We start from the raw sequence: 12,984 nt of genomic DNA, 5'->3' as shown, positions 1-12,984 counted from the left end.
GCTTTTCATTCCAGAACTAGGCTTTATCTGTGTCCAGGAAACTAGCCTAGGACCATAGAACAATAAACAAACTGCTTACAGACTTTGAGTGTTGTACCACTTGATGTGTTTACCTTGCTGGTTGGGCCTATAGTCGTCGAGGCATGGCAGCTCGCTGGCACTCTCCACTGACAGCTTGTTGCTGACGTAAAGAAAAAATAGAGCCATCACGGCCACGAAGGCCGCAATGGAGGATAGGACTCCTAGCAGCTCTGGAGACACTGAGGACAGGAGAGGAGAGAATAAAATACAGACATATATAGAGACAGAAGAAGACAAAAACAGAGACCAGGGAAGGAGACTGTGTGAGTATGCTGAGTAGAGAAACCTGATGGCTTCACCTGTATAGTATAGTAGAAACATGCTAACTTCACCAGTATAGTACAGTAGTAACATGATAACTTCACCAGTATAGTGTATAGTATAGTAGAAACATGATAACTTCACCAGTATAGTACAGTAGTAACATGATAACTTCACCAGTATAGTATAGTAGAAACATGATAACTTCACCTGTATAGTATAGTAGAAACATGCTAACTTCACCAGTATAGTACAGTAGTAACATGATAACTTCACCAGTATAGTGTATAGTATAGTAGAAACATGATAACTTCACCAGTATAGTACAGTAGTAACATGATAACTTCACCAGTATAGTGTATAGTATAGTAGAAACATGATAACTTCACCAGTATAGTATAGTAGAAACATGCTAACTTCACCAGTATAGTACAGTAGTAACATGATAACTTCACCAGTATAGTGTATAGTATAGTAGAAACATGATAACTTCACCAGTATAGTACAGTAGTAACATGATAACTTCACCAGTATAGTGTATAGTATAGTAGAAACATGATAACTTTACCAGTATAGTATAGTAGAAACATGATAACTTCACCAGTATAGTATAGTAGAAACATGATAACTTCACCAGTATAGTACAGTAGTAACATGATAACTTCACCAGTATAGTGTATAGTATAGTAGAAACATGATAACTTCACCAGTATAGTACAGTAGTAACATGATAACTTCACCAGTATAGTGTATAGTATAGTAGAAACATGATAACTTCACCAGTATAGTATAGTAGAAACATGATAACTTCACCAGTATAGTATAGTAGAAACATGATAACTTCACCAGTATAGTACACCAGTACAGTACAGTTAGCTTCACCATTACAGTACAGTACAGTTAGCTTCACCAGTACAGTTGTTAGCTTCACCAGTACAGTACAGTTAGCTTCACCAGTACAGTTAGCTTCACCATTACAGTACAGTACAGTTAGCTTCACCAGTACAGTTGTTAGCTTCACCAGTACAGTACAGTACAGTTAGCTTCACCAGTACAGTTAGCTTCACCATTACAGTACAGTACAGTTAGCTTCACCATAACACTTAGCTTCATCATTAAAGTACAGTACAGTTAGCTTCACCAGTACAGTGCAGTTAGCTTCACCATTACAGTACAGTACAGTTAGCTTCACCAGTACAGTTAGCTTCACCATTACAGTACAGTACAGTTAGCTTCATCATTACAGTACAGTTAGCTTCACCATTACAGTACAGTACAGTTAGCTTCACCATTACAGTACAGTACAGTTAGCTTCACCATTGCAGTAGAGTTAGCTTCACCATTACAGTACAGTTAGCTTCACCAGAACACTTAGCTTCACCATTACAGTACAGTACAGTTAGCTTCACCAGTACAGTACAGTGCAGTTAGCTTCACCATTACAGTACAGTACAGTTAGCTTCACCATTACAGCACAGGCAGTTGCGCAGCAACTCACTGCCTTCCTGAAGACAAACAATGTATACGAAATGCTTCAGTCTGGTTTTAGATCCCATCATAGCACTGAGACGGCACTTGTGAAGGTGGTATAAATGACATTTTAATGGCATCGGACCGAGGCTCTGCTACTGTCCTCGTGCTCCTAGACCTTAGTGCTGCTTTTGATACCATCGATCACCACATTCTTTTGGAGATATTGGAAACCCAAATTGGTCTACACGGACAAGTTCTGGCCTGGTTTAGATCTTATCTGTCGGAAAGATATCAGTTTGTCTCTGTGAATGGTTTGTCCTCTGACAAATCAACTGTAAATTTCGGTGTTCCTCAAGGTTAAGTTTTAGGACCACTATTGTTTTCACTATATATTTTACCTCTTGGGGATGTTATTCGAAAACATAATGTTAACTTTCACTGCTATGCGGATGACACACAGCTGTACATTTCAATGAAACATGGTGAAGCCCCAAAATTGCCCTTGCTAGAAGCATGTGTTTCAGACATAAGGAAGTGGATGGCTGCAAACTTTCTACTTTTAAACTCGGACAAAACAGAGATGCTTGTTCTAGGTACCAAGAAACAAAGAGATCTTCTGTTGAATCTGACAATTAATCTTAATGGTTGTACAGTCGTCTCAAATAAAACTGTGAAGGACCTCGGCGTTACTCTGGACCCTGATCTCTCTTTTGAAGAACATATCAAGACCATTTCAAGGACGGATTTTTTTTCATCTACGTAACATTGCAAAAATCAGAAACTTTCTGTCCAAAAATGATGCAGAAAAATTAATCCATGCTTTTGTCACTTCTAGGTTAGACTACTGCAATGCTCTACTTTCCGGCTACCCGGATAAAGCACTAAATAAACTTCAGTTAGTGCTAAATACGGCTGCTAGAATCCTGACTAGAACCAAAAAATTGGATCATATTACTCCAGTGCTAGCCTCTCTACACTGGCTTCCTGTCAAAGCAAGGGCTGATTTAAAGGTTTTACTGCTAACCTACAAAGCATTACATGGGCTTGCTCCTACCTATCTCTCTGATTTGGTCCTGCCGTACATACCTACACGTACGCTACGGTCACAAGACGCAGGCCTCCTAATTGTCCCTAGAATTTCTAAGCAAACAGCTGGAGGCAGGGCTTTCTCCTATAGAGCTCCATTTTTATGGAACGGTCTGCCTACCCATGTCAGAGACGCAAACTCGGTCTCAACCTTTAAGTCTTTACTGAAGACTCATCTCTTCAGTGGGTCATATGATTGAGTGTACTCTGGCCCAGGAGTGGGAAGGTGAACGGAAAGGCTCAGGAGCAACGAACCGCCCTTGCTGTCTCTGCCTGGCCAGTTCCCCTCTTTCTACTGGGATTCTCTGCCTCTAACCCTATTACAGGGGCTGAGTCACTGACTTACTGGGTCTCTCTCATGCCGTCCCTGGAGGGGGTGCGTCACCTGAGTGGGTTGATTCACTGAGGGATACAGTACAGTTAGCTTCACCATTGCAGTACAGTACAGTTAGCTTCACCATTAGAGTACAGTACAGTTAGCTTCACCATTAGAGTACAGTACAGTTAGCTTCACCATTACAGTACAGTTAGCTTCACCATTAGAGTACAGTACAGTTAGCTTCACCATTAGAGTACAGTACAGTTAGCTTCACCAGTACAGTACAGTTAGCTTCACCATTACAGTACAGTTAGCTTCACCATTACAGTACAGTTAGCTTCACCATTACAGTACAGTACAGTTAGCTTCACCAGTACAGTTAGCTTCACCAGTACAGTACAGTACAGTTAGCTAATAATGGACAATATACACTGAGTGTAAAAAAAATAAGAACACTTTCCTAATATTGAGTTGCAGCCCCTTTTGCCCTTAGAACAGTCTTAATTTGTCAATTTGTCTCTACAAGGTCTCGAAAGCTTTCCACATGTTGACTCCAATGCTTCCCACAGTTGTGTAAAGTTGGCTGGATGTCCTTTGTGTGGTAGACCATTCTTGATACACATGGAAAACTGTTGAGCCTGAAAAATCCAGCAGCGTTGCAGTTCTTGACACACTCAAACCGGTGCACCTGACACCTACTACCATACCCTGTTCAAAGGAACTTAAATATTTTGTTGTGTCCATTCACCCTTCTGAATGACAAACATACACAATTGTCTCAAGGCTTAAAAATCCTTCTTTAACCTGTCTCCTCACCTTCATCTACACTGATGGAAGTGGATTTAACCGGTGACATCAATAAGTCTTTGTCATTAAAATAACAATTACTCCTTTTGTTTTGTACACTCAGTGTACAGGCCATTGAATAGCCACTGGTGGCTGTTGAATTACAAAAATAGAACAGAGCTGCCAGAGGAAAGAAAAGTTCAGAACATACTTCAAAAGTCTACATGAGAGGCTGAATTTTGATCTGATGTGCACATGCACTGCCACTGAGAACAATTCAGGAACTATGAAGGGTCATTGGTAGAGTATTGTGGGTGGACGATCATCAATATGAAAACTTCTATTGCCTGAGGAGTCAAGTCATTACAGCTCTCGTTCACACTACATCTCCAGAGAAAAGGCCCACCATTCAGCCAACCTCTTGCCCTCTTCCCCAGTGCTCCCGCACATTGGCTAACCGGGCTATCTTCATTGTGTCCCGTCACCCACCACCCCCAACCCCTCTTTACGCTACTGCTACTCTCTGTTCATCATATATGCATAGTCACTTTAACCATATCTACATGTACATACTATCTCAATCAGCCTGACTAACCGGTGTCTGTATGTAGCCTAGCTACTGTTATAGCCTCTCTACTGTATATAGCCTGTCTTTTTACTGTTGGTTTTATTTCTTTACCTACCTATTCACCTAATACCTTTTTTGCACTATTGGTTAAAGCCTGTAAGTAAGCATTTCACTGTAAGGTCTACTACACCTGTTGTATTCAGCGCACGTGACTAATAAACTTAGATTTGATTTGACTGAGTTTAAAAGGAACTACTTCTCATGGACTATCTATTCTTCTCACCATGGCAACAGGCAGACACCACTGAAGCCTGACAACTGACAAGAAATAGTGCCTTCTCCTGTGTCCTCCTCTCCCAAACGAATAGACTGATAGTCAAAGCTCAGCGAAAAGAGTGAAAAATAGGGAGAGAGATACGAGAACAAAAACCCACAGCTCACCTTCTCCATTTTAGCAGGTTTTCTTTTGTTTACAATGAGTATGTGTCTGAAGCCCCTACCGTCTAGCCTAAAGCGAAGTTTTCCATTCTGTCAAAACAGCAGTGTTGTTCCTCTTAGTAGTAATCTGGTTACCCAAGACAATTATTGAATCCTACACAAAGAAAATGCTAAAAAGTCCAAAAACATACAAATTGGTTATGATCCTAATATTGAGTCCAACATAAGCAAAAGCTGTTACAACACTTGGAGACCATGTGGTGATCTTTTGAGTTTGGTACAAAAATTCCTCGATTCTCAACAACACCTAACACAGTTACAGTACCTATCCTCTCTCACTGGCGACAATTCTGGTAATTGAGTCAAGTTAGGTCCTGAAGTGTCCCTGAAGTCCAAAAGCCAGGCATAACTGTACTGTATGTCCCTCTCCCTGTCCCTAACTGGAGTGTGGTGGTGTACTGCTGTGTACATGTCAACTGCCCCTAAATAATTCAAACACCTGCAGTAACAGGATGCCTCTCTCATTGACAGATGCTAGCTGAGCGTTAGCCACCCCATGCTAACTTGACCTGAGCCTGTGTTCACAAAGTCCAAGTGCTGATAGAGGAGCAATTTAGCCTTTTTAGATCTTAATGAAGGTGATTATATGAGCATGAGACCTGATCCTTTGAATATGTGCCCTGAGCCCCACGTTGTCCCACTCTGCACTCACTAAGGAGTACTGTAATAAAACAATGGAGACGATGGTCATGGAGGCTGGTGCTGGTCATGGAGGCTGGTGGTCATGGAGGCTGCTGGTCATGGAGGCTGCTGGTCATGGAGGCTGGTGGTGAGTGAAGTCATGGATACTGTGTGTGTGTGTGTGTGTGTGTGTGTGTGTGTGTGTGTGTGTGTGTGTGTGTGTGTGTAAGCGGGTGGTGGAGGTAAGTGTGTAGGGTTGCTTGGGCCAATCTATGTACAGTATGTCAACTGAAGTCCAGAGCCTCAGGGCTGCATCTGGTATCCAGGTAACAGCCACAATATATTTTAAAAAGCAGTTCACAAAATCAGTCATTAAAAGTGAAAGAACATTTGACATCCAACTAACGAAGTATATATGTTGACAGCCGAGTTACTCTGACAAATGTGTACCAGGTTTGTCCACACTATTCTAATTCAAGGAGTCATGTGATTATCTGAGATTCTTTGATAGGACAATAAAACGACTGATTAGAAAGAAAAAAAATGTTTATTCTAATATTTCCTCTTTGCATAATTCATTGTTTGCATTCAGGCTAGCTGAGCATGGTAGCAATGGCAACAATGTTTTGATACCCTTTTTCAGGACCCACTATCAGGGCGCCATTGTAAGTGTGTTTGAGGTTACCACAGGAAATGTAGAGTGCGCGTAGTGGAAACGTTGCTTACACATGGACCCCCACATACGAAAACAAAACCTCTGTGGTAAATAAATCATGAATACTGCTGCTTTCTCTAGATAAGAGCTTTAAAACTTGATATGCCACCCATAAATGATTCACAACCACATATGCAGTAGAATCTTCAACAAGTTTGTAACTATAACTATTGAGTATCCCTCTACATATGTAAGATCTTAATTTGAGACAGTTCGCTGCGGCAGGAAAATAATCCTGTAGCAACAAGAAATGTGAATTATTACGTGGATTATAATGAACGTACATTTTTTGTAGGGGTTGATACATTTTTCATTACGAACAATAAAGGCAGACATTTTCAAGTGGAAATTACAAACTTTAGAAGCCTTTTTAACCTTGAATACACTACAAGTTTGCATTTCCTGCAGTGCAGAAACATTCTCAGCAACAAAAGAGTGATCAAATTAAGATCCTACATGCAGTGAATTCGGAAAGTATTCAAACCCCTTGACTTTTTCCACATTCTGTTATGTTACATCCCTTTTCTAAAATGCATTAAATTCATTTTCCCCTCATCAATCTACACTCAATACCCCATAATCACATAGCTAAAACAGGTTTTTAGACATTTTTGCAAATGTATTACATTTTTTAAACAGAAATACCTTATTTACATAAGTATTCAGACCCTTCACTATGAGACTCAAAATTGAGCTCAGGTGCATCCTTTCCATTGATCATCCTTGAGATGTTTCTACAACTAGGTTGGAGTCCACCTGTGGTACATTCAATTGATTGGACATGATTTGGAAAGGCACACACCTGTCTCGATAAGGTCCCACAGTTGAGAGTGAATGTCTGAGCAAAAACAAAGCCGTGAGGTCGAAGGAATTGTCCGTAGAGCGCCGAGACCGGATTGTGTTGAGGCACAGATCTGGGGAAGGGTACCAAAATAAATCTGCAGCATTGAAGGTCCCCAAGAACACAGTGGCCTCTATCATTTTTACATGGAAGAAGTTTGGAACAACCAAGACTCTTCCTAGAGCTAGCCACCCAGCCAAACTGAGCTATCAGGGGAGAAGAACCTGAGGGAGGTGACCAAGATTCCGATGGTCACTCTGACAGAGCTCCAGAGTTCCTCTGTGGAGATGGGAGAACCTTCCAGAAGGACAACCACCTGTGCAGCACTCCACCAACCAGGCCTTTATTGTAGAGTGGCCAGACAGAAGCCACTCCTCAGTAAGAGGCACATGACAGCCCGTTTGGAGTTTGCCAAAAGGCACCTTAAGGACTCTCACACCATGAGTAACAAGATTCTCTAGTCTGATGAAACCAAGATTGAACTTTTTGTCCTGAATGCCAAGTGTCACATCTGGAGGAAACCTTCACCATTCCTACGGTGAAGCATGGTGGTGGCAGCATCATCCTGTGGGATGTTTTTCAGCGGCAGGGACTGGGAGACTAGTCAGGATTTAGGGAAACAGAGAAAAGTGCAGAGAGATCCTTGATGAAAACCTGCTCCAGAGCACTCAGGTCTCCAGACTGGTCTGAAGGTTCACCTTCCAACAGGACAACGGCCCTAAGCACACAGTCAAGACAACGCAGGAGTGGCTTTGAGACAAGTCTCTGAATGTCCTTGAGTGGCCCAGCCAGAGCCTGGACTTGAACCTGATCGAACATCTCTGGAGAGACCTGAAAATCGTTGTGCAACGACGCTCCCCATCCAACCTGACAGAGCTTGAGAAGATCTGCAGAGAAGAATGGCAGAAACTCCCCAAATACAGGTGTGCCAAGCTTGTAGAGTCATACCCAAGAAGGCTTGAGGCTGTAATCGCTGCCAAAGGTGCATCAACAAAGTACTGAGTAAATGGTCTGAATACTTATGTATATGGGATATACATTTGCAAACGTTAATAAAACCCTGTTTTTACTTTGACATTGTGGGGTATTGTGTGTGGATTGATGAGGGGAAAAAACTATTTAATACATTTTAGAATAAGGCTGTAACGTAACAAAATGTGGAAAAAGTAAAGGGGTCTGAATACTTTCTGAATGCACTGTATGTGTACTCCAAAGATCCAAATGAGCATGTTAGATAGCTACTGCTTTGATGGAGCCATCTCTCTATTTTTAAGGGGGATACAAGTACAGTCAAGCAGACAGACACAGATACATAGAGTACAATGGAGTACAGACAGAGCGATAGAAAGACAGACAGATATGTAGACAGAAAGGACGCCCCCCTGATCTTACCTCTTCTGGCACAGATGAGCTCATGCACGCCACAGCTCCTCCCTCCACCACCTAGGGGTTAAAGGGATAGGAGCGTCAGGGGTGAGGGGTTAAGATATTGCTCTGCGTCTCAAGGGTGCCACATGTCGGTCCCTATGATGGTTCCTCCACAGCCTCTCCCATAGAGGTAAACCAAGGCTATTAGAGGCAGGTGACACACTAATTAACTCCAACCAACTAATCTCATGGAGTTATCAAGTGTTTAATTACATGTAATATCTCTGAGGAATCCTAACTGAATAGGATTTTAGAATGGAACAACTGTGTCTGTCCTTAAAACTGTTTAATTTATAGTATACAGAGTACATGGAAGGGATAAACGCAGACATTCAGCACATTACCTTGGAAATAATGGACAAAGCAGCGGACAAGCGAAATATTTTATTTGTACTGCTCTAATTACATTAGTAACCAGTTTATAATAGCAATAAGGCAGCTCAAGGGTTTGTGGTATATGGCCAATATACCATGGCTAAGGGCTGTATCCAGGCATTCTGCGTTGGGTCCTGCATAGGAACAGCCCTTAGCCGTGGTATATTGGCCATATACCACACCCTCTACTGCCTTATTGCTTAAATAGATCAGTGTTCTTAATCCTGTATTCAAACCTTTTCAAACTCATAAGACAATAAAGACACACAGGCACGAATACACACACACACACACACACACACACACACACACACACACACACACACACACACACACACACACACACGGGCAGATGCTTACACACACAGAAACAGACACACACTTGGCACTATGCTATGTAGGACTTAATGTTCTGAGTGGCTACAGAGAGAGTGTACTATAGCTCTTAGTCTTACTGTAGTTCTTGACTTTTCACCCTCATAGTACACTACTGAGTGTGTACTATACTCCCTATGAGTTTACAGACACAGGAAATAAAAAGACATCCCTGAGGTCAATAAGGCAACAAGGGCAGTCAGAGCAACCTGACTCCTGACCTTTCACAAAAATCAACCTATTTACTCAGTCTTAGCCAGCTTGATTAAAGCTCTACTTTCCCATCGACATTTTTGCAGAGTAAAAATAAACGGAGGTTGCTCTAATAGTGCAACACAGGCTCTAATAGTGCGTCACAGGCTCTAATAGTGCAACACAGGCTCTAATAGTGCAACACAGGCTCTAATAGTGCAACACAGGCTCTAATAGTGCGTCACAGGCTCTAATAGGGCAACACAGGCTCTAATAGTGCGTCACAGGCTCTAATAGTGCGTCACAGGCTCTAATAGTGCAACACAGGCTCTAATAGTGCAACACAGGCTCTAATAGTGCAACACAGGCTCTAATAGTGCAACACAGGCTCTAATAGGGCAACACAGGCTCTAATAGGGCAACACAGGCTCTAATAGTGCAAGACAGGCTCTAATAGTGCAAGACAGGCTCTAATAGTGCAAGACAGGCTCTAATAGTGCAACACGGGCTCAAATAGTGCAACACAGGCTCAAATAGTGCAACACAGGCTCAAATAGTGCAACACAGGCTCTAATAGTGCAACACAGGCTCTAATAGTGCAACACAGGCTCCTGCTTAAAAATGTATGATGTTTTTACTTTGACAGTATATGACCCGTAGTCTACTCTTTCTATCTCTTTTCTTCTATGTTTTATATCAACCATACAGCAAACAAGTCGGGTAAAAACAAAAAGCATCGTAAAATAGGCAGCTTTTATATCCTCTGCAACAGCTGTAGCCTACAGAAAATGCTTCCTATTTGCGCTCAATGAAACGTTGTGTTGTGAGCCGAAGCCTGCCCCATAAAAAATGGATATAGGCTACACAAAAGCTATAAGTAATTGATAAACATCTGTCTTTACACCGGTGACCAGTAAAGTATAGATGTGCATTGGCTAAAGACCAGCACATTCACCAGCTGACAGTGACTCTTTCCTCTCTTCTCTCTCACATCATTGCATTTGCCAGGTGTGACGGCAACACTTCCAGTGCTGAGACAGGATAGCAACCAAATAACGTGCGAGAACACGTGACCAAGTAGCCTATATATGTGTATGATACAAAATTGCGCAGAAGCAGCCTTGAATGTAGGCATTGTAGGAGTTTACCTTTGACAGCATTTATCTGGCTTCAACAGTAGTAAAGTTCACATTCCATTATCCTATAATAAACTCGAACACTTACTAGGCTATGCTATCCTGTTTCTAACGAACCATTTATGAGGACTCGCACACGTCCATGCGTGAGACTCTGTCAAGACAACGTGATGACCGAGTCACATTTATTTTGGATCATCGTTGTCCACTTCAGGACCACTTCGCGTGGTACAGTAAAGTGTCACGCGGCGCATCCCACAACATCTTTGCCGCTACTCTTCAGCATCTCTGCAGGCTATGTAGGCTACAGCACAAGCTGACGAGACACCGCAATGTGCATGTATATCATTGCTAGACATCTATCTGGCTGAATAAATGGTACTGTCACTAAGCATTCTAGCTCTGTCCCATGCAAGTTATATGAGTACAGCAGGTCACCTGTGCCGGCTACTTACCATCAACCGCCATTATGTTCTGTTCCAGATTGAACCAAAGCGAGGGGGTGAAAACTGGGGAGAGGTTATTCTTGTGTTTGAAGGGGGGGGGGGGGGCATTGTTTGATAGCCTGATCCAAGACCATCCTAACCGCTGCGCCCTCGTTGCGTTTAGCGAAGCCGAAAGTAAACTCGCGAGATCAGGCTGATTTGTATGAGCACCGCACACTGACTTTAGCCTACCTGTGCAATGAAAAATTGTAGGTTATTTGCAATAGCTACTTATCTTTATAATTGCATGTTTAGAAAGTATGATGGATTATGTATAAAAATATGATAGTGCAACATAAATGATTAGTGGAGCTATGTTTTAGCGGGTTCTTCTGGTTCTTCTTGCCATGCTCTATAATGGTATGCAAGCACAGGATTGGGCCATGTTGTAATCTATAGCAGAACGACACATGTCCCCTTCAGATAAAAGACCCCTTCAGATAATCTGTGTGGGTGTGTTCGTGCATGTGTCCGTGCGTGTTGTGTGTGCCAGTGGCAATTTTAGCATGTAGATCATGTGGGATGTATGCCAGCAAAGCCACAACACTAAACAATACATTAATTGGACTATAACGGTGACAAACGGGTGCCCACAAACTATTAGGCCCCTCATAAAGCTGTTCCAACAGTAGCCCCAACACCTTACCACTGCTACACCTGGCTATCAGCGGAGCCTTGTCTGGCTGCGAAACAGTTCATTCAGCCTCATTTACTGACTTTAAAAAAAACATAGCTCTTATGGCTGACTTGCTTAAACAAATGTGGTTTCTACTGACAATTGAGATGTACAAACTATGGCATAAGGGGACGACAAGCACATAAGAAGCAATCTGTCATTTCGATTAAGACATTAATGAGCCAGCGAAGACAGGTGTAGTCATTATAACTATTTGTTCAGCACTTTTGAAATGTACAGCAACAGAATTCAGAACGTGGGCCGTTCTTACAGTGTTCTCCCTGTACACCAGGTCAGAACCATAGGATAAATAAAGGGGTTATATAAATAGACAATGAAAGCTCTTACAATATTCAATGATGACATTTCTCTAAAACAGGTTTTAGGCTACATGTGCACCACCAAGTTAGAACAGTAGGCGATATTAAGAGGTGAAAACAGACCAAATTATTAGGGTGAGGCACATTGAACACCGTTTGGGTCGTTGCGTGTCAGAAAAGATACACGTCATATAACACTATTTGACGGGTTAAATAAACTTTTAATTTGACACGTCAAATAACACAATTCTATTATACAATGTTGTGTGTGATGAATTTGCACGTGCAAGCCAAGCACCATCACTACTATCAGTAGCATTGTCAAAGCTGTAAGCTTGCAAACAAGCCAACACCGGCCAGGAACGATGTGTTTACAATACCGCACATGGGCTACTAACAGCTTACCCACGATATACACTTAGTATTACTTTCTGAGCGACAGTTTACACATCTCTCTGTCATCATTTATGAAGCAGCATAAGACATTTTTGGACTCACGTTGTTGTGATGTGCTTGAACAGGAAAGTGGCGTGGCGGTCCTCCGTGGGCAAAGAGAATTGAATGACCGTTCAAAACTGATTTTCCCAGTTTGCGCTGTTTATTCCCGACTTCCCAGTTGCAATGCTTGCAGTTAGCCGCTGTCACCAATTCCTTCCAAACCACTCATTGTTGAATTTGCAATCTCCAACTTGTTGTGTAATGTTTATTATGTCCAATGGCCGATGAGCACTGAAACATTTGATCTATA

The 12,984-nt window shown here is 42.0% G+C and overlaps 1 protein-coding gene across 1 annotated transcript in view; it reads right to left on the bottom strand.

Moving 5' to 3' along the window:
• The window catches only part of LOC139407365 (synaptotagmin-14-like), a 48,133-nt gene that overhangs the window by 15,629 nt on the left and 19,520 nt on the right, over positions 1-12,984 (bottom strand). The window contains exons 2-4 of the mRNA XM_071151084.1: positions 11,211-11,432; positions 8,642-8,692; positions 114-260 (exon numbers count right to left, since the gene is read on the bottom strand). Of these exons, the coding sequence (XP_071007185.1) occupies positions 114-260; positions 8,642-8,692; positions 11,211-11,223 (211 nt within the window). The 5' untranslated portion in view covers positions 11,224-11,432. The remainder of the gene's footprint in view (positions 1-113; positions 261-8,641; positions 8,693-11,210; positions 11,433-12,984) is intronic.

This window comes from Oncorhynchus clarkii, chromosome 4, assembly GCF_045791955.1.
Source record: "Oncorhynchus clarkii lewisi isolate Uvic-CL-2024 chromosome 4, UVic_Ocla_1.0, whole genome shotgun sequence".
Lineage (NCBI taxonomy): Eukaryota > Metazoa > Chordata > Actinopteri > Salmoniformes > Salmonidae > Oncorhynchus > Oncorhynchus clarkii.
Note: the sequence above shows the minus strand (reverse complement) of the source record. Positions and strands in the feature narration are given on the sequence as shown.